Genomic DNA, 21,558 nt, shown 5'->3' with positions numbered 1-21,558 from the left:
AAATGATTATTTATTTCAATTAATCAATTTCCTAGAATTAAAATGGGGTAAATATTTTTTGATTAATTTCTGATAATTTGATCAATTAAATACACAGCTATTTTACACTATTTCCTAGTTGAAATTAGTAAAATGCATTATTAATTGCTGTAAATAAATTTCCAAATGGTTTATTATGGAAATTATTTTACCAAACAATAAAGGTAAAATATTATCATTCTGATTTTTCAAAAATAATTTTACCCCATTTAATATTCAAGTACTTTGAGCAATTAAAATAAATTATGGGAGGTCAAAATTATGTGTCAACAACTGCCCCTTTGCTGTTCGGGGATGGCGGGACCATTCTCGAGCAAAGAAATTTGACTAACCCTGACCCAACTCATATTACCTCTCATTTTCAAAGCAATTTTCAAAATATATGGTCAGACCCTGGTTTCTGGGTCTCCTACATATCTCAGGTTTCATGAGAATTCAGGCCATTTGTAGTTCGACTCGATTATGACTTCTAAATGCAAATTTAAGCGAATTCGCGAATTTTCTAGCTGTCAAGCCGGGAAATCCGGTGTGATTGGTAGGAGTGTGACTGACTCTCTGGCATTGAGTCCGCCCACATATCCCTGTTCTTGGGAATCAAATCACTTGTAGTTTGACTCGATCGGAGGAAAAGGGTATCCCTTATGTGGGGAATGCCTTTGCGTGTTCTGGTGTGTGTCTGACCGGTTGCGGAATAAGAAAAACAAATAAAGCACATAAGCAAATAAGCATTCTTGTGTGGCTGAGCATGGTGAGTAGTGATCTTCCAAGTCCTAGCCGGAGAGCTTGACTCTCATGGGCACCCTATCTTGACTGATTGCGTAAGAAAAAGTTCCTCGTTTGCTCCGCAATTTGTTCGGATTTGATTTGATCGACCTGCTCTGTTTGAAGGCTACTAATCTGCTTCCATTGGCTGAGTAACATTGATTTTGGATGACGAATACTGCGATCATCCGACCGGATTTACATTGTCTTGTCTTTTAAGTGAATACCGTGGTCTCCTGACCGATTTTACATCGCTTTGTCTTTTGGGGCTAGTACCGCGGTCTCATGATCGGTTTTACATCACTTTGTTTTATATGGGACGAATTCTGCGGTCTCATGACCGATTTTACATCGCTTTGATGTCTTGCTGCATCCGGTAGTTTATATGCATGGCCTTTTCGGTAATTAAAGTAAATGGCCCTCTCGGCATGTTTATATGAATGGCCTTCTTGGAACGTTTGTATGAATGTCCCTCTTGGTATGTTTGTATGAATGACCCTCTTGGCATGTTTGTATGAATGACTCTCTTGGCATGTTTATATGAATGGCCTTATTGATATGTTTGTATGAATGACCCTCTTGGCATGTTTGTATGAATGGCCCTATTGGCATGTTTGTATGAATGGCCCTCTTGGCAGCAGGAAAGTAGATATGCAATGGCCCTCTTGGAAAATAAGAAGAAGTGACGGCCCCCTCGGCAGCAGAAAAGTAGATATTCAATGGCCCTCTTGGCAATTAAGAAGAAGTGACAGCCCTCGCGGCAGCAGGAATGTAGATATGCAATAACCCTCTTGGCAATTAAGAAGAAGTGATGGCCCTCTCGGCAGCAGGAAAATAGCTATGCAATGGCCCTCTTAGCAAATAAGAAGAAGTGATGGCCCTCTAGGCACCAGGAAATAGATATGCAATGGCCCTCTTGGGAAATAAGAAGAAGTGATGGCCCTCTCGGTAGCAGGAAAGTAGATATGCAATAGCCCTCTTGTCAAATAAGAAGAAGTTATGCAAGTGACAGATATGGCCCCTTTGGCTAAATCGTCTTTCTTTTGTCCTTGGTACCACTTGACCCTCTTGGTCAGTTATGTTGTATTGTTTTACTGCGGCCCTTTTGGCCAAACATTTGCCATTGTGACATTTTCAGTCCTTTTGTAGTCTTTATGGGCTTAATATTTTGCTTCTGTTGCATTTTTTCATCCTTTCATAGCCCTTATGGTTAGATATTCGCCTTTTTGGCATTCAAAACCTATAGCCCTTGCAGCTGGATATTTTAGGCATTTTGGTCTTTTATAGCCCTTGTGGCTAGATATTTGCCCTTTTGGCATTCAAAACCTTATAGCCTTTGTGGCTTGGTGTTTGCCTTCATGGCATTCAAATTCCTTTATAGCCCTCGTGGCTAGATATTTTTTCTGAAAACCTGATCTCAGCAGCAGTCTTGACCTTCTTTGGCGAACTGCTTCCTGCACATAAAGAAAAGTTAGAAAAAGGATTGTCTTCCAACGTCCTGGGACCTGCATAAAAACGAATTAGTTTTTTTCTATTTAAAGTTGATTCGTGTCGCTGGCGCTATCGCATCTTCGGCTTTCTGGACCCGAAAACCCCTTCGGCTCCGGTATTCGAAAGATAAATTTATTTTCACTACGCAGAAAATCATTTGGCAAAGTTACCATAGAAGTATCTATGTGTAGGAAAATAAATGCATTATTTTGAAAGCAGTAAGATTAATTGTCATGACATGTGCTTTGAATGAGGGAGCTCCCTTCATCCGTGACTGGGGTTCTTCACTTCCTCACGCGGAATTTTTGAGACCTTTTCTAAAAAATTCTGGCCCAGTTTAAATTTTGATCGATGAATTCTCATGCCGAATCTTTTAAGAAATTTTGAAGTCTCCTCAACATTTCTGCCCCAGTTTAGTAATGAGTAAATGAGGAATTTTGAGAGCTTTTATAAAAAAATTTGACCCAGTTTGAAACTTTAGGTTTAGCTGACTCTTTGTAGTAGACTGCCAACGTGAATTTTTGAGATCTTCTAAAAAATTCTATCCCAGTTGGGCATGCAACCATCCTTGCTCCTTTGTGAGGTCTTATTTATGAGGTTTCCTAGGGATTTATTGGTTTTTCTTTTGGTACGACCGAGCTCAAAGAGCGCCTTCGTATCCTGTCGCAGCAGGAATTCAGGTCGAACGTTGTTCAGAATAAAAATAATGGACTTTTGGTTTTTACTAATAAAGCGATCGGGTCCCAAACGGACTGCTTACGTATCCTACTACGGGGAAATCAGGTCATTGCGTAGTTCATATTACAAAGATGTTTTGTTTTGCCTATCTATTATAAAGTGATTACAAGCAAAAAAGAAATAACTAATACAAGAAAAACAGAATAACAATTACAAGCAAAGAGTACTATTACAAACTGAGAAACTCCTTCTTCATGCATAGCAGCGCTTAATTGCATCTGAGTTGATTGGCTTCGGCCCCTCTCGTTCGTCCATTTCTGCCAATACTACTGCTCCTCCGGAGAGTACTTTGCGGACCATATAAGGACCCTTCCAGTTGGGAACAAACTTCCCTTTGTATTCATCTTGATGTGGAAAAATCCTTTTGAGCACCATCTGCCCAAATTGAAAAAGTCTGGTTCTGACTCGCTTATTGAAAGCTCTTGCCATCATTTGCCGGTACAATTGACCGTGACATATGGCTACCATCCTTCTCTCGTCAATTAGAGCCAATTGTTCATATCGAGCTCAGACCCACTTAGCATTATTTAATTCTTCTTCCTGAATGATTCTCAGGGAAGGTATCTCAACTTCAGCAAGCATGACTGCTTCAGTTCCATAGACCAGCAAGTATGGAGTTGCTCCTGTTGATGTTCTGGCCGTAGTACAGTATCCCAATAAGGCATAAGGCAACTGCTCGTGCCAACCTTTATGATTGTCTGTCATTTTCCTCATTATCCTCTTGATATTTTTGTTGGCTGCTTCAACGGCTCCGATCATTTGTGGCCGGTAGGCTGTCGAGTTTCGATGGGTGATGTTGAATTGCTCACAGATAACCTTCATCAATGGCTATTCAGATTAGCTCCATTGTTTGTTATGATAGACTCGGGTACACCGAATCTGCATATGATGTGGTTTCGCACGAAGTCTGTTACCATTTTCTTAGTTACTGATATGTGAGACGTTGCTTCCACCCATTTGGTGAAGTAGGCAATAGCAACTAAAATGAACTGATGGCCATTTGAAGCTGCGGGTTCAATGGGTCCAATAACATCCATACCCCAAGCAATGAAAGGCAATGGTAAGCTCATAGCATTAAGCTCACTTGGAGGGACCTTGATTAGATCACCGTGGATTTGGCATTGATGGCATTTTTTCATATATTTGCAGCAATCGCTTTCCATGGTCATTCAATAGTATCCTGCTCGTAGAATCTTCTTTGCTAGCACGAATCCATTTTTATGGGGCCCACATGTCCTAGCATGTACTTCTTCTAGGAGTTTGGAGGATTCGCCGACATCTACACATTTAAGTAGACCCAAATCCGGTGTCCGTTTATATAACACTTCCTTGTTTAAGAAGAAACCATTTTCCATTCTTCGGATCGTCTTCTTTTGTCCATTTGTAATACTTTCAGGATATTCCCATCTTTCCATATACATTTTGATATCATTATACCATGGCTTTCCATCTGGCTCGGCCTTCACATGGCAATAGTGGGCATGCTTTTTTTTTCAGACTTATCCTTAGCAGGTTGATATGACTGCTTTCAGGATGTTGGATTATTGATGCTATTGTGGCCAGGGCATCGTTAAATTCATTTTGAGCCCTTGGCGTATGTCAAAATTTGATCTTTCTGAATTTCTTGCACAATCTTTGCGCCAAGTTCACGTATGGTAAGATCTTTTCATTCTTGGTGGCCCATTCGCCTTGTACTTGATGAATCAGCAGGTCGAAATCTCCAATGACAAATAATTCACTGATGTCCATATCCAGTGCCATTCTGAGACCTAGGATGCAGGCCTCGTATCCTACCTCGCGTATACCAAAGTACAAGTATATGTTCCTTACAAAAGGATAGGATTAGAAGTTAAATGAATCGAATCAACGCGAATCGGAGAAAATTAGGAAACCAGGAACCAGTCCACTTTGACAGTGCAAAGGGATGTCCTGTCAACGTGGCGTCCTTCCACGCTGTCAACATGCCGAGGCCCTTGAATCTTTGGTGGCAGAACGACGGCGCAAGTCGATAGTTATCGACGTGTTGACGAGTCGTCGACACGGAGGCGCTGGAACTTTTGTTCCACTTATATATATAGCCAAATCACATTTTCCTCTTCGTTTTATAATCCACCAACTAGATGAAATTCCTAATATATTCCTCCCAACCTTTCCCATCATATTAGTGAAATTTTAGCATGATCCGAGCCTCGTGAACCCGAGCTAGTGAAGAGAAAGTTGTTCCTAGGGTTCTGTTGAAGTTGTTGAGCTTAAGAGTTGGATTTGAAGTTTGATTGTTGGAGTTATAGTTCCTTCAAGGCATGTATATGATTCTTATCTTTGTTATTGAGTTGATTACCAAGAGTTTTAGTAATTTAAAGTGAAGAAAACATAGTTATGAAAGCGGCAAGTTAATTGAGTTTAATTGAGTTCAGGGGCAGATTTGGGAGATGTTTTGGGAAGGAATTGATTATATTTTTATATGTAGATATTGGTATTGTTGTTGTTGTTGATGTTCGGGTTGAATTGGAATTTGAGGGATTGTTAAGTTTACAGAGGAGATGATGTCCGAGTTTTGTTAAGTTATAGACTAATTTAAAGGTTGGAATATAAGCGTTCTAGACTAATAGTTGGCATACTTAGTCTTATGTGTAGATTCGTCAAGCCCGATACATAAGCATAGTTAGCTTGACCGGATAAGGTATGTTAAGGCTGTCCCTTTCTTTCATTTTGGAATGATCCTTATGATACGAACGAAAGAAGTAAATGAGCGAGTTCTAAAGACTCTATTCCTAGATAGTATACGATTCATTGTATCCTTGATTTCATATGTTCCATATCTATAGCTTCCAGAGATCGATTATATTGACATACTAGCATCTTATGTTACCCTGAGAAGTTCAGGGCATTCTTTTACGAGTCTTTCATGCATTTACATCTATGTACAACTATTTTCTTACACCGCACCGCAATATAGTCGGTCAGGCAGGCACGTAGATGTGCACACCACTGCAGTGGGCAAATTATGAGATTACCCCAACCGCGGGATGACAATATATATGGATCGGGCTGTATGTTCCACAGCACACTAGTAGTTATACTATGATATATGTATATGATTTTGAAAAGAAGCATGTATACCATACGCCGCAGAGGCACTTTCAATTAGACAGAGTACACAAATGTTTTTAGATATTTTGATTAGCTCTCATGTTTCAGATGTCCTTCGTGATTCTTATGTATATGTTGTTCTTATTCCTTACATACTCGGTACATTATTTGTACTGACTCCCCTATTGCTCGGGGGGCTGTGTTCATGCCCACAGGTTTAGGTAGACAGACAGGCGGTCCAGCTCAGTAGGACTTTCACCCAGCAGTAGTCAGTGCGCTCCACTTGTTTAGGAGCTGCAGTCTATTTTTGGTATGCTATTTTTGATATGTATATATGGGCATGAGGGGGCCCTGTCTCGTCTTTGCTACAGATTTGTACTCCATTAGAGGTCTGCAGACAGTTGTATATAGTTAGGATATCATGTAGCCTTGTCGGCTCTTATTTTATTTACAGCATATGTGGCGGCCTTGTCGGCTTGCACTGTTATTTTCAACATATATGTATATAGGTGGTTGTGAGTTCTCGATGCAGAGTTCATGATGTTGTCCTTACAGGGTCAGTATAGTTCAGTTAAGCCATTTATAAGCCACCCCATTGTTCAGTGAGATCCAGGTACGAGTATAAGGGTGTTTGGTTAAGAGAGGTCAGGCACTCGTCATGACTCATCGGTTTAGGTCGTGACAGAAGTGGTATCAGAGCAGTTCTGTCCTAGGGTTGTCTACAGACCGTGTCCAGTAGAATCATGTTTATGGGTGTTGTGCACTACACTTATAGACAGGAGGCTGCAGGGCATTTAGGATGTTGTCATTCTTTCTATCTTAGATCGTGCGATAGAGCCGTGTAGTAAGATTTCACCTTCTAATAACTTGTTATGATTTCAGTGACGCCTCCGAAGAAAGCTACAGTTGCCCAAAAGGGCAAGACAGTGACTGGAGAGGCTATTAGTCGTACTCCATGGATTACCAAAGCTCGGGGCGAGTCTCAGAATGAGACACCATCTTAGACTTTGCATACCCCGCCTGTACCAAAAGAGCTTAGAGGGGAGCCAGCCCCAGCTCTAGCACCTACCCTACTGCCTCCAGTCCCTCAGCCAAATGCACCGAGTGAGGGAGTTGGTGTTGATCAGGCAGACTGAGCTATCAGTGCAAGGGTCAAGGATTTTCTTGGTTGGGATCCCCTAGAGTTCTCGGGTTTGAGACAGAATATAGATCCTCAGGATTTTATCGATAGCATGTAGAGGACTTTGAGGGTCATGCATGCTATTGAGGTTGAGTCCATGGAGTTGGCTTCTTATAGACTTCGTGATGTTGCGGTGCAGTGGTACCAGACTTGGGAGTTATATAGGGGAGAGGATGCCCCTCCAGCAGTATGGCAGGAGTTTTCAGAGGCCTTTATTCGCCATTATTTACCGCCAGAGGTTCGACGGGCCCGAGCACATAGGTTCTTGCTTATTCATCATGGCGACATGAGTGTTCGAGAGTACAGTGTGCCCTTTGATTCATTGGCTAGATATGCCCCAGTTGTGGTGGCCAAGATGAAGGATCGAGTTCATCATTTTGTGATCGGTTTAGGGCCACATCTTATTGATGAGTGTACGACAGCTGCGTTACAGCCAGGTATAGATATTTCTCACATATAGGCATATGTACAGAATTTGGAGGACCGTAAGCGTCAGCGGAGGACAGAGCGTGAGCGTGACCGAGGCCATGGCAAGAGGGCTAGATCTTTAGATATTGTTGAAGGGTTTAGAAGATGACAGAGACAACAGTATTTCCGATATCCATCCCATTCAGCGGCGAGTGCACCTCCGTAATTTTCAGGTCAGAGATTTGACCGGTCTTTTTATTCCAGAGTGGGTCAGAGTTCCAGAGCTTTGGGTTCTCATTATAGACTGGAGTTAGGCCAGATGAGACCACCTTTTTCACGGTGTGCCTAGGGTGGTAGACTGTACGCTGAACAGTGTCGATTGGGGTCAGATGCTTGTTATACTTGTGGCCAGCCAGGTCATGTGATGAGGGAGTGTCCGCTGAGAGGTAGTGTAGGTATAGTTCATCCCACAGGGTCCGCAGCTGGTTCTTCTTTATCTATACACCCATCAAGGCAAGGTTCTCAGACACCAGCCGGACGTGGTAGAGGAAGGGATTGAGCATCTAGCTCAAGCGGTCCTCAGAACCGCATCTATGCATTAGCCGATCGACAGGATTGTGAGCCGTCTCCTGATGTTGTTACAAGTATATTATTAGTTTTCTCTGATGATGTATACACACTAATTGACCCAGGATCTACTTTGCCATATGTTACTCCATTTGTTGCTGGTAAATTTAGGATAGAGCCTGAGTCGATTAAACCTTTTAAGGTGTCTATGCCAGTTGGTGACCCAGTCATAGCTAGGCGAATATATCGAGGTTTTGGAGTTATAGTTTATAATCATCATACCATAGCAGACTTGATTGAGTTTCGATTTTGATGTTATTATGGGTATGGATTGGTTGGCTTCCTGCTATGCTAATGCTGATTGTAGAACAAAGGTGGTTCGGTTCCAGTTTCCAGACGAGCCAGCTTTAAAGTGGAAGGGTAATGCTGTTTCGCCGAGGGGTAGGTTTATTTCCTACCTTAAGGCAAGTAAGATGATCAAAAAAAGGTATATTTATTATTTGGTTCGAGTTCAGAATATGCAAGCAGAGTCACCGACCCTTTAGTCTGTTCCTGTGGTTAGTGAATTCCCAGAGGTGTTTCCAGATGAACTTCCAGGCATTCCGCCGGAGCCGGAGATTGATTTTACTATCGATCTTGTCACACCTTGGAAATCTCATATTATTCGTATGACGAATAGACTAATGTAATTCTAGGGTGTACATGAAGTCCCTATAAGTTTAAGAAAGATAATTGATAATTCTAAGAGTATACCTTAAGATTCCAAAGGCATTTGAGGCAAAAGAAGTAAGTTTGTCGGAGAAAGCTAAGGTTGAGCCATATTTTGGGAAATTTCGTATCATTTGAGCTATGCATTACTTAGAATCACTTTAAGGAAGAGATATAGAGCTCCTTGGATGGTTAATGAAGTTTTATACCAGTGCCAAGAAAGTTCCATAAGGATTGGAGGTCAAACGAATAAAAAAGAACGCATTTTCGCGGAACCGGACAAAATAGGGCCATATGTGGTCGCATACTCAGTATGTTGGACCGCATATGGACAGAACAAGCCCTCACTACCCAGTCTCCTCCCTAAGTATAGGAGGGGAGATGCGGCCGTATCTCCACCATGCGATGTCGCATCTCCATCGCAAGACGGTGCGTGGGTGTGGAGTTGCCACCTTTTTAAATCCTAAACAACCCTAAGTTTATTTCCAAGTTTTCCTACTTATTTATCCACCTCTCTAGAGACTTCTAAGAAATTCTTTAAGGTTCCCTAACACTTCACATCCTTCCATATCATCCAAAGAGAGAATCAACATTAACACCCAAGGATAATCCAAGGAAAGTGATTGTTCTTGATTTCTTTCAAGGTTGGAGTGAACTTGGTCTTGAAGGGAGTTGAGCAAGGTGAGGTTCCTTTACCATAAGGTATGTATTTCATCTTAGTTATATGGTTAGATTGATGTAATGGTTTAGTGACCCCTCGAAAGGGAAAGAATTAAAGTGGAAAAAGCAGAAGTGTGATAGTGAAGAAGATGACTATGCTGTGAGCTTGAAAAGGGGATTTTGGTTGAACTTGAGATTGAATTGAATGTAATTACTAGATTATGATATTATGGATGTTGTTAATATTGTTTGGGAGCTGTTTTATAAATAGTGGAAGTTGATAAAATAGGGGAAATGTTGCCCAAATTCCGTTAGCCTTTAGTTGCCCTAGCTTGAACTTAAGCATGTTTGCAATAACCTAACTTAGTACGAATCCTCTTGAATGTAGAGTTGCGAACTTTGGAGGGAAGCGCTTAGTCGTTAAGAAGACGTGAAGGTATGTAAAGCTACTCCTTCTTTCAAAAGGCATGATTCCTTTATTATATTTTTATATGTGCCATTCATATCACCCTTATTTCCCCAAAGAGCTAGAAGCTTATGATTTTTTTTAAATCCTTATGAGGATATGGATAGATGTTTCCTATGATGGCAATGATAATAATGATGATCAAATTCTAAAGATTACAAATCTTATGGTTGCGATGCCATTATGAGATTATTGAGCTTATTTCATGATTTTCTGGATTTCGCTCATTGTTGTTGATCTCACCTTATGTTACTCGTTCCTTCAAGGTGAGGTATAGCGATGATGGTTGTTTCATAATGAAAATTGGAGATTATTGAGCTAATGATGATTACACCGTACAGTTTATATATATATATATATATATATATATATATATATATATATATATATATATATATATGTTTATCATGTTTTAAAGTAAAAGTGATCATGCATGGTATCCGTCTTAAGAGGCAATCATATGTACAGGTTATCTCTGCATCTCATGTTTCTTTATCTCTTTATTATGTTATTATTCATTCCTTAAATACTCAATACATTATTCGTAATGACGCCCTTTCTTTTGTGGACGCTGCGTTCATGCCCACAGGTAGACAGGGAGGCGATCCAGACCCCTAGGATCTTTGTCAACGAAGATACAGGAGCACTCCACTACTTTGGAGTCACAGTCTAGTGGTATACTTCTTTTGTGTATATATTGGGCATGGCGGGGTCTTATCCCGTCCTTATGATTTCCAATACTCCAGATAGAGGCTCGTAGACATATGTGGATAGCTAGAAGTTTCATGGCGTCACTAATGTATATTTTGTATATCATTTTTGTAACCTTGTGGGATTGTACGTATGTATGTAGGTGAGGTGCAGTTGAAGGTTGTCTTACGATGAGTTTTACTTGAGAATTTACATTCGTTCATATGGTGTTAATTGAGAGTTAGACATATAGTCCACTGAGATAGATGGGAAGAAGTATGCTAGGTGGTGCTTGGTAGGCTAGCTTCGGGTACCTGTTATGGCCCTCTGGTTGGGTCATGAAAGATCTATTACCAGATATTCAGCCAATATCCATTCCTCCTTATAGAATGGCACCTGCAGAATTGAAAGAATTAAAGGAACAATTGAGGGGTATACTTGAGAAAGGCTTCATTAGACCCAGTACATCGCCGTAGGGAGCGCCAGTATTATTTGTAAGAAAGAAGGATGGCTCCTTGCGAATGTGTATTGATTATAGGCAATTGAATAAAGTGACTATAAAGAATATGTATCCGCTTCCGAGGATTGATGATTTATTTGATCGGCTGTAGTGTGCCAAATATTTTTCGAAGATAGACCTGAGATCGGGGTATTATCAGGTTAGGGTGAAGGAGGAAGACATTCTGAAGACGACATTCAGGACTAGATATGGGCACTATGAGTTTCGTGTTATGTCATTCATGTTAACTAATGCTCCATCTGTATTCATGGACTTGATGAATCGTGTATTCAGACCCTTCCTAGATCTGTTCGTAATTGTATTTATAGATGATATTCTAGTTTATTCACTGTCAGAAGCTAAACATGCAGATCATCTACGTGCAGTACTGAGAGTTCTTTGAGATAGAGAGTTATATGCGAAATTTTCTAAATGTGAGTTCTGGCTGAATTCTGTGGCTTTTCTTGGTCACATTATTTCAGATGAAGGCATTGGAGTGGATAATCAGAAGACCGAGGCTGTAAGGGACTGGCCAAGACCCACGACACCAATAGAGATACGTAGTTTCTTGGGTCTAGTAGGATATTATAGGCGGTTCATCGAGGGATTTTCTTCTCCTTCAGCTCCACTAACCAAGTTGACTCAAAAATCAGCTAAGTTTCAGTGGACAGATGCATGTGAGCGGGAGTTTTCAGATATTAAAGGACAAGTTGACCTCAGCACCCGTCTTGACTTTTCCAAAGGGAACAGGTGGCTATGTGATATATTGTGATGCTTCAGGTATTTGATTGGGCTATATATTAATGCAACATAGTAAAGTTGTTGCTTATGCCTCTAGACAGCTGAGGAAGCATGAGAAGAATTATCCAACCCATGATCTTGAGTCGGCTGCAGTGATCCATGCTTTGAAAATGTGGAGGCACTATCCATATGGTGTCTATGTTGATATTATTACCGACCATAAGAGCCTCCAGTACATCTTTAAGCAGAAAGACTTGAACTTACGTCAAAGGCGATGGCTAGAGTTGCTAAAAGATTATGATGTTGATATTCTGTACCACCCTGGGAAGGCCAATGTAGTAGCCGATGCTCTTAGTCGTAAGTCCATGGGTAGTTTATCACATGTGCAGCTAGAGAAAAGAGAGATAGTCTGTGAAGTTTGTCAGCTAGCCAGTCTTGGAGTTCAATTGGTAGAGTCAAGTGATACAAGAGTTACTATCCAGAATACTGCGATGTCATATTTGGTAGCTGAGATAAAGGAGCGTCAGTACGAGGATCCTATTTTAGTTTATTACAGAGATACGTCTCCTCAGAAGGAAAAGACACCCTTCGTAATTACAAGAGATAGAGTACTCAGGTATCGAGATAGATTATGCGTTCCTAATGTTACAGGGCTTCATCAGCAGGGTATGGGGAAACTCATTATTCTCGCTATACTATCCATCCGGGCACAACAAAAATGTACCATAATATCAAGCAAGTGTATTGGTGGGATGGTATGAAGAGGGACATAGCGGAGTTTGTCGCTCAGTGTCCAAATTGCCAACAAGTTAAGATAGAGTACCAGAAGCCTCGAAGTTTATTACAGGCTATTAAAATTCTGGCATGGAAGTGGGAGGTAATTAATATGGACTTCATTACAGGTTTGCCCCGTACTCAGAATAAGTATGATTCAATATGGGTTATAGTCGACAGACTTACAAAGTCATCCCACTTCCTACCTGTCAAAACTACTTATTCAGCTGAAGATTATGCGAAGCTCTACCTTAGAGAGATTGTACGACTTTATGGGGTTCCAACATCTATTGTTTCAGATAGAGGAACGCAGTTCACAGCCAACTTCTGGAGATCGTTCCAGAACGGATTGGGGACTCAGGTGAGTCTTAGTACTGCATTTCACCCACAGACAGATGGGTAAGCTGAGCGTACTATACATACGTTGAAGGATATACTGAGGGCTTATGTGATTGATTTCTAAGGTAGCTGGGATGATCACTTGCCTCTTATTGAGATTGCGTATAACAACAGTTACCACTCCAGTATTCGGATGGCTCCTTATGAAGCTTTATATTGACGGAGATGTAGGTCACCCATAGGATGGTTTGATGTTGGAGAAAATCAGTCAGTAGGCCTAGACTTAATACAACAAGCGGTTGACAAAGTGAAAGTGATTCAAGAAAGGTTACTCGTGGCACGGAGTCAACAGAAATCCTATGTAGATAATCGGTGACGTAAGTTAGAATTTGAGGTAGGCGATTAGGTCTCTTCAAGATCTCACCTATGAAAGGAGCGATGAGATTTGGCAAGAAGGGTAAGTTAACCCCTCGATATATTGGGCCATATAGAATCATTCGTACAGTAGGTAAGGTAGCATATGAGTTAGAGCTACCTTCTGATCTAGAGTCTGTACATCCAGTATTCCATGTGTCCATGCTCCGTTAGTGCATAGGAGATCCCTCGAGAGTTGTACCAGTAGATGATATCCAGGTGACTGAGCAGTTATCATATGAGGAAACCCATGTGGCTATATTAGATTGACAAGTCCATCGGCTGCGAACTAAGGATATGGCTTCTGTTAAAGTGCTCTGGAGAAATAACGATGTCGAGGAAATGACTTGGGAAGCTGAAGAGGAGATGAAGACGAAGTACCCGCACATGTTTCTGTTGTCGCAAGAGGCCCAGTTTGAGACATCATCATCCCCAGGTATTGGATTTATTTATAGCTATTGTGATTGATCGTGTGAGGCCATAATGTGGCATATTTTAGCATATGGCCCTGTGTGGCATTATTTTGGGTTACTGTGTACAAGTTGGATTGGTATAGTTACAGAGGAGACTCTGCCGAAATTTTTATAACTCATGACTTGTATGAACATTCGAGGACGAATGTTTCTGAGGGGGGAATAATTTTATGCCTCTCGTTTTCGTTGTAAGAAAGTCTACGGATTCCTAGTTGTGTATATCCTTAGTACAGAGATTTGTACCCGAGTTTTTGAGATATTAAGTGCCCTAGCTTGCGTATACCGAAGTACAAGTATATGTTCCTTACAATACGATAGAATTTGAAGTTAAACGAATCAAATCAATGTGAATCGAAGCAACTCAGGGAACCAGGACGTGGCGTCATTTCACGCTGTCAATATGCCGAGGCCCCTGAATCTTGGGTGGCAGAACGACGGCGCAAGTCGACGTGTTAACTAGCCGTCAACCCTGCTCGTCGACTCGGAGGCGCAGGAACTTTTGTTCCACTTATATATATAGCCAAATCACATTTTACTCTTCATTTTATACTCCCCCAACCAGATGCAAACCCTAATATATTCCTCCCAACCTGTCCCATCCTATTATTGATGTTTTGGCAAGATCCAAGCCTCGTGAAACCGAGCTAGTGAAGAGAAAGTTGTTCCTGGGGTTGTATTGCAGTTGTTGAGCTTAAGAGTTGGATTTGAAGTTTTATGGTTGGAGTTCTAGTTCCTTCAAGGCATGTATATGATTCTTATCTTTGTTATTGAGTTGATTACCAAGAGTTTTAGTAATTTAAAGTGAAGAAAACATAGTTATGAAAGCGGTAAGTTAATTGAGTTTAATTGAGTTCAGGGGCTGATTTGGGAGATGTTTTGGGAAGGAATTGATTATATTTTGATATGTAGCTATTGGTATTGTTGTTGTTGTTGATGTTCGGGTTGAATTGGAATTTGAGGGATTGTTAAGTTTACAGAGGAGATGATGTTCGAATTTTGTCAAGTTATAGACTAATTTAAAGGTTGGAATATAAGCGTTCTAGACTAATAGATGGCATACTTGGTCTTGTGTGTAGATTCGTCAAGCCCAGGACATAAGCATAGTTAGCTTGAGCGGATAAGGCATGTTAAGGTTGTCCCTTTCTTTCATTTTGGCATGATCCTTATGATACGAACGAAAGAAGTAAACGAGCGAGTTCCAAAGACTATATTCCTAGATAGTATAGGATTCATTGTATCCTTGATTTCATATGTTCCATATCTATAGCTTCCAGAGATCGATTATATTGATATACTAGCATCTTATGTTACCCTGAGGAGTTTAGGGAATTCTTTTACGAGTCTTTGATGCATTTACATATATGTACAACTATTTTCTTACACTGCGCAGCGCTATAGTCAGCCGGGAAGGCACGCAGATGTGCACACCACTACAGAGGGCAAATTATGAGATTACCCCGCACGCAGGATGACATGATATATGGATCGGGATGTACGTTCCACGGCACTAGCATTTATACTATGATATATGTATATGATTTTGAAAAGAAGCATGCATACCATACGCCACAGAGGCACTTTCAGTTATACAGAGTACACATATATTTTCAGATATTTGGATTAGCTCTCATATTTCAAATATCCTTCATGATTCTCATGTATATGGTGTTCGTATGCCTTACCTACTCGGTACATTATTCGTACTGACTCCCCTGTTGCTCGGGGGGCGGCGTTCATGCCCGCAAGTTTAGGTAGACAGGTAGGCGGTCCAGCTCAGTAGGACTTCCACCCAGCAGTAGTCAGTGCGCTCCACTTGGTTCGGAGCTGCAGTCTATTTTTTGTATGCTATTTGTGATATATATATATATATATATATATATATATACATGACGGGGCCCTGTCCCATCCTTTCTAACGCTTTGTACTCCATTAGAGGTCTGCAGACAGTTGTATATAGTTGGGATGTTATGAGGCCTTGTCGGCTCTTATTTTGTTATACATCATATGTGGCGGCCTAGTCGGCTTGCACTGTTATTTTCAGTATATATGTATATAGGTGGTTGTGAGTTCTTAATGTAGAGTTCATGATGTTGTCATTACAGGGTCATTATAGTTCAGTTTAGCCATTTATAGGCCACCCTGTTGTTCAGTATGATCGAGGTACGAGTATAAGGGTGTCTAGTTGATAGAGGTCAGGCACTCGTCATGACTCATCAGTTTGGGTTGTGACAAATAGCATTTGCCATTTGGCCAACTTCCCGATGGGAATGGGTTGGTGGAATATGTGCCTCAACGGATCCATTTTGGATATGAGATGAGTGGTGTATGAAGACAAGTATTGCCTCAATTTCTGAGCCACCCAAGTTAGAAGGTTTTGTCCACTAGTGTGTATCTCGCCTCACAGGCTGTGAAATTCTTGCCCAGGTAGTAGATGGCACGCTCCTTTTTTCCTTCTTCATCGTGTTTCCCTAATACGCAACCAAAGGCCTTTTCAGCAACCGATAAGTATAGCAGCAGCGGACTCCCGGGCCTTAGTGGTACCAAGACTGGTGGGTTGGATAAGTATCTCTTGATACTGTCAAATACCTTTTTTGTTTTAAGCAAAACCAATCAGCCTGATGCTGTTGGATTTTATTAAAAATAAACAAAGATATTTATAGAACAAAATGAAAGAAAGATGAAAAAAAGCTATACTACTCTATCCTAGGAAATGAAAATAAAGTCTAAGCCTTGTTTGAACAGCCAAGTGTAACAATGAAGAAACTGCAAACAAGAACACTCATTCTTTGGATTGATGCCATTATCAGTCACCTCAAGCTCTCACCAGGTGCTATGGTATCTAATCTCACTGAAAATCTTTCAAGAAGAAGTGTGGTATGAAGCTCCTCATAGTTGCTGTCCTTTGCTGTCCAATATCCCTGATCAATCTTACACATGAGGTTATGTTGAATGTTTGGAGCTGGATTAGGTAACTAAGGAGATCCTGTTAGTAAGATGAACATTTCTGTTAATACCACACACTAACAAGGATAACCTTAGTCATCCAACCGGGACTACAACAATCAGATGAAGCTGTTATCATGAACCTTTACTTCCTTGTGAAACTGAATCTTGTGTCATCACTTGTTGGCATGTATACAGAGATCAGATGCATATGATCAGTCTGGTTCTCTATTTCTGTAGATCTTGCTTCTGAAATTAGGCATCATCATCTTATCACTATTGAGAATCTTCTTTGCACCTGTTGGCAACTCAGCAAATGAATGAAAATGAACTGTACCTGCAAAATAAAAAACCAGGTTAGTTAAAAAATCAGCAAGTGCATTGCCTTCCCTAAGGATATGAGAAAACTGCACTTGTCCCTTGTTCCTCCAAAAGTTGATCTTACTAACTTCCATACTGATCTTCCATGGAATCTCCCATATTCCTTGAATAATGTTTATCATGGACAGAATCTGATTCAATCATTACAGGCACCAGATCATTTTTAATACAGAACTCAATTCCATCCAATATAGCTACAGATTCTGCTGTGATGTTAGTTGTATCAGATATTCTTCTTGCCCCAGTAAATATCAGGTTTCCAACCTCATCTCTAATGCAGAAACAGCTGAACTCAACCCTGGATTACCCCTAGAGGCCCCATCTGTATTGCACTTGAACCAGCCAGTATTAGGAAACTTCCATTGCACCATCTTATATCCTATTCTAGGCCAGTAATCCTCCAAATATTTCACCATGTGAGGCCAATCATGTGGAATATTTCTCAGACAAGGATATAATGTCTTCACCAGTTGTTGTAGACTATAGTTGATCCTGTTTATCACCTTTATTTTATTCATCTTACCCCCATGCATGATAGTATTTCTTCTCTTCCATAATTGCCAGCATATGAATGCTGGTGCAGCCTGCATAACTGACTTGAGTTTTGTAGGACCTTGCATATACCACCATTGCACTATGGTCTGATGAATCTGAATCCTTGGAACAATTATCCCTACAGCAGCATTGTAATATTGCCAAATTTCTGCTGCAAATTCACCTATTAGGAATAGATGTTGAACTGTCTCCTCCTGATGAGGGTTCAGACAGCATCTACATCTAGATACAATGCTGATATTCATTCTCTTTAGTACATCATCCACTGGTATTTTGAACTTCCACAATCTCCAAAGGAAGAATGATATTTTGAATGGAACTCCTTTGAACCACAATTTTGAAAAGTGAGCTGATGTTTGAGCCTTTTTCCTGAGCAAATTCCAAGCACTCCATACAGTGAAATCTCCTGTAGTACTAGCCATCCACCAGGCTTTATCTTTCTCCTCTGAATGCTCCACTATACTCAACTCTTGTAGGATATGATCACACACATTACTTGGCAGTTTGTTATGCAATTTCTGTACATCCCAACCTTCTGCATTCATAAAGTGTGATACTTCTTCAATGCTGGTGTCAATCTGAAAATCTAGTGGTATTACCTGTTTGCGTGAACCAAGTTTAGTCCAATTATCTTCCCATATATCACATGCTCCATTTCTAGGTTCCCACCATATCTGTTGATCCACCCGATCCCTTGCTTCTATCATTCTTTTCCACACTTGTGACCCACCTTTCCACTGCACTTCTGTAGGCTTCTTCTTCTTGCAATATTTATTTCACATGAAGGCTGACCATAATGTATTTGATGTTCTAAATCTCCACCATAATTTTGCAAAAAGGGCCTTAGACACATCATCTAGAGATCTGAATCCTAATCCGCCTTCTTCTTTTGGTAAACAAACCTTGTCCCAAGAGGACCAATGCCTGCTTTTACCTTCTTCCTTAGTACTCCAGTAAAACCTTCCAAAGATTTTATGAAGCTCATTAATGGTATATTTTGTGGGAACAACAGCTAACATCATGTATATTGGAATACTCTAAAGCACACTATTGATAAGAACTGTTTTTCCACTAAAAGAGAGCAATTTTCCTTTCCAATTTTGCAGCTTGTTTTTCACCTTCTAGATAAGGTCATTGTAATATACCCTTTTCCTCCTTGAATGAAATATAGGGCATCCCAAGTATTTTAATGGAAATTTATCCCTTTTAAAGCCTGTAATCTGCTCCACCTACTGAGACAGTGCACCAGAAATCTTGTTATGCATATAAGAGGCACTCTTGCCTTTATTGATCAGCTGACCTGAAATTGCCTCATAATCCTGCAGTATCTTCATAATTCTCTTCAATGACTCCCCTTTTGCAGATGCAAATATTATAGTATCATCTGCATAAGCCATGTGATTGATATTTTGACTCCATTTAGGCATGCCATAGCCCACATACTCAACATTGTCAAATTCTGCATTTAGAGCTCTTGATAACACCTCTGCTGATAAGATGAACAGTGCATGTGAAAGTGGATCACCTTGTTTGACACCCTTGGTTGAATGGAAAAATCCTTTGGCCTGACCATTGAAAAGGATGGAATACCAGTTATTTGAAATCAACCTCCAAATCATGTCAATGAATTGACTAGCAAATCCCATTCTGCTGAGTACCTTTATCAAATTTGACCAAGATACTCTATCATAGGCTTTTGCCATGTCCAATTTGATAACTACATTTGCTGGTTTGCCCCTTTTTCTGATGTGTGTCACTATTTCTTGTGCCAATAGCACATTCTCAATCATGCTTCTCCCTTGTACAAAACCTGCTTGATTAATAGATATCAACTGAGGTAGCACAGCTTACAATCTATCATGAAACACTCTTGACATCACTTTGTTGATAAAATTACTTAAACTTATAGGCCTTAAGTCTGAGAAACTTTGAACGAAACTCCTTCTTTGGTAGTAGAACAAGATTTGGGTGAGTAACTGACTTTGGAAGAGTATGACCCTGAAAGAAAGACACCACCATCTTGTATACATCCAAGCTAATAATGTCCCAACATGTCTAATAGAAAATTCCAGGAAAACCATCAGGTCCACTAGCACTTGATCCACTAAGGTTGACAATAACTTTTTTGATTTCATCAACACTAGGCATTTGACACAGTAGATCATTTCTATTTTGATCAATCAAAACAGGAATGAGTGACAACAAATTTTCATCTCCAATTAACTCTTCTTGTGAAAATTGTTGAGAGTAAAAGTGCACAGCCTCATCTGCCATTTGGTCATCATCCTCAATCCATGAACCATATGAATTTTGAATTCTTTTGATCTGCGGTTTCTTCCTTCTTCCCTTTACTAGATTATGGAAAAATCTAGTATTTTTATCTCCATCTACAAACCAATCCAGGCCTGATTTTTGTCTCCAGTACTCTTCTTCATAATGCAAATATCTCTTAGTCTCAGCCTGAGCCCTCTGCAAAGCCATTCTATTTACTTGGCTTGGATTTTCTTCAAACAACTGTTCCTTTAATCTCACTATTTCCTCCCTTATGATCAGCTGCTTGAATATATCACCAAACACTTCCCTGCTCCATTTGGATAACACTCCTTTCAGCTTTTTCATCTTGCTTTTGAAGTTTATGAAAGGATCCTCATGCTCCCAAGTGACCAATTCAGCATGACTGTATCCAGGAAAGATGCATGTTCTATCCAAAATTATAGAAATTGAAAAGGTCTGACCTGATTCTGATGCTTATCACCATAGGTACATAGAAGTGGAGCATGATCTGATCCTGTTCTTACAAGATGTTCCACTTCAATATTTCCAAAGTTGTCCAGAAGCAGTGAATTCACCAACATCCTATCCAATCTCTCAAAAATACATGCTTCATCTGCTCTTCCATTCCACCAAGTGAAAGGACTACCCTTAAAGTTTACCTCTTCAAGATCACAGGAGTTTATGCAAAAAGCAAAGTCTTCTATATCCTGAGGTTGAATAGGATTACCCCCTATCTTTTCTTCATCATTCATAACCACACTGAAGTCTCCTCCTATTAACCAGGAACAAGATAAGGTATTGGAAAGATGATAGATATCCTCCCACAACTCTAGCCTTTCAGAAGCACTACATTTAGCATATACTAAAGTAGTAATAAGATGCTGATTCAAATCTTGTAAAAACAGCTTCAAAGTAATCTGCTGAGGGGAATCGATCAGAACTTCTACATCTATATTATCAGCCACAAAGTACCAGATTTTACCATTACAGTTGGCATTAGCTAAGCACATGCCCAACCTCATCCTATAATGGTTTATTGTCCTGATATGTTGAAATGGTTCCATGAGAGCAATCAAAAAGAATTTGTGATGTTTGTTTAACATTTGTAACCTATGAAAGGCTTTTTGTGTCTTTACTGACCTAATGTTCCAAATGAATGACTTTAACATCATTTAACATTAGATTTAGTAGCATTCCTCTTTGGTACCACCCTGAGTGGAATTTGCTTGTCAATAGCATTCTTCTTGCCTTTCTTCTGACCCTTATTGTTAGACTTGCTATTAGGAGATATATCAGCCTGTTTAAGAATGTTTTCCTTATTTTGCTTAATATTCTCCTCCTTGTCTTCTTTATGGAGTTCTCTGAC

General features: G+C 40.2%; 2 protein-coding genes across 2 annotated transcripts; both read right to left on the bottom strand.

Annotated features, from left to right (window-relative positions):
- Window positions 1-3,537: 3,537 nt before the first annotated feature.
- LOC132612949 (uncharacterized) lies at window positions 3,538-4,193 on the bottom strand. Its single transcript, XM_060327018.1, has 2 exons — window positions 3,945-4,193; window positions 3,538-3,846 (listed from the first exon to the last, which is right to left on the bottom strand). The coding sequence occupies exons 1-2, from the start codon at window positions 4,191-4,193 to the stop codon at window positions 3,538-3,540; spliced, it is 558 nt and encodes a 185-aa protein (XP_060183001.1).
- A 14,596-nt stretch (window positions 4,194-18,789) lies between these two features.
- Window positions 18,790-21,214, bottom strand: LOC132612948 (uncharacterized). Its single transcript, XM_060327017.1, has 6 exons — window positions 20,654-21,214; window positions 19,997-20,570; window positions 19,577-19,728; window positions 19,348-19,483; window positions 19,219-19,302; window positions 18,790-18,878 (listed from the first exon to the last, which is right to left on the bottom strand). Exons 1-6 carry the CDS (start codon window positions 21,212-21,214, stop codon window positions 18,790-18,792), a joined length of 1,596 nt encoding a protein of 531 aa, XP_060183000.1.
- Between the last annotated feature and the right edge of the window lie 344 nt (window positions 21,215-21,558).

This window comes from Lycium barbarum, chromosome 10 (assembly GCF_019175385.1).
Source record: "Lycium barbarum isolate Lr01 chromosome 10, ASM1917538v2, whole genome shotgun sequence".
In the NCBI taxonomy this organism is placed as follows: domain Eukaryota; kingdom Viridiplantae; phylum Streptophyta; class Magnoliopsida; order Solanales; family Solanaceae; genus Lycium; species Lycium barbarum.
Note: the sequence above shows the minus strand (reverse complement) of the source record. Positions and strands in the feature narration are given on the sequence as shown.

Coding starts and splice junctions, on each gene's coding strand:
- LOC132612949 (XM_060327018.1), bottom strand. CDS start 4,193: ATGGAAAGCGATTGCTGCAAATATATGAAAAAATGCCATCAATGCCAA. Junction 3,847..3,944: donor TATCAGTAACTAAGAAAATG/GTAACAGACTTC, acceptor CCATTGATGAAG/GTTATCTGTGAGCAATTCAA.
- LOC132612948 (XM_060327017.1), bottom strand. CDS start 21,214: ATGAGGTTGGGCATGTGCTTAGCTAATGCCAACTGTAATGGTAAAATC. Junction 20,571..20,653: donor GTGATAAGCATCAGAATCAG/GTCAGACCTTTT, acceptor GTCACTTGGGAG/CATGAGGATCCTTTCATAAA. Junction 18,879..19,218: donor GGATTATGAGGCAATTTCAG/GTCAGCTGATCA, acceptor AATCTTTGGAAG/GTTTTACTGGAGTACTAAGG.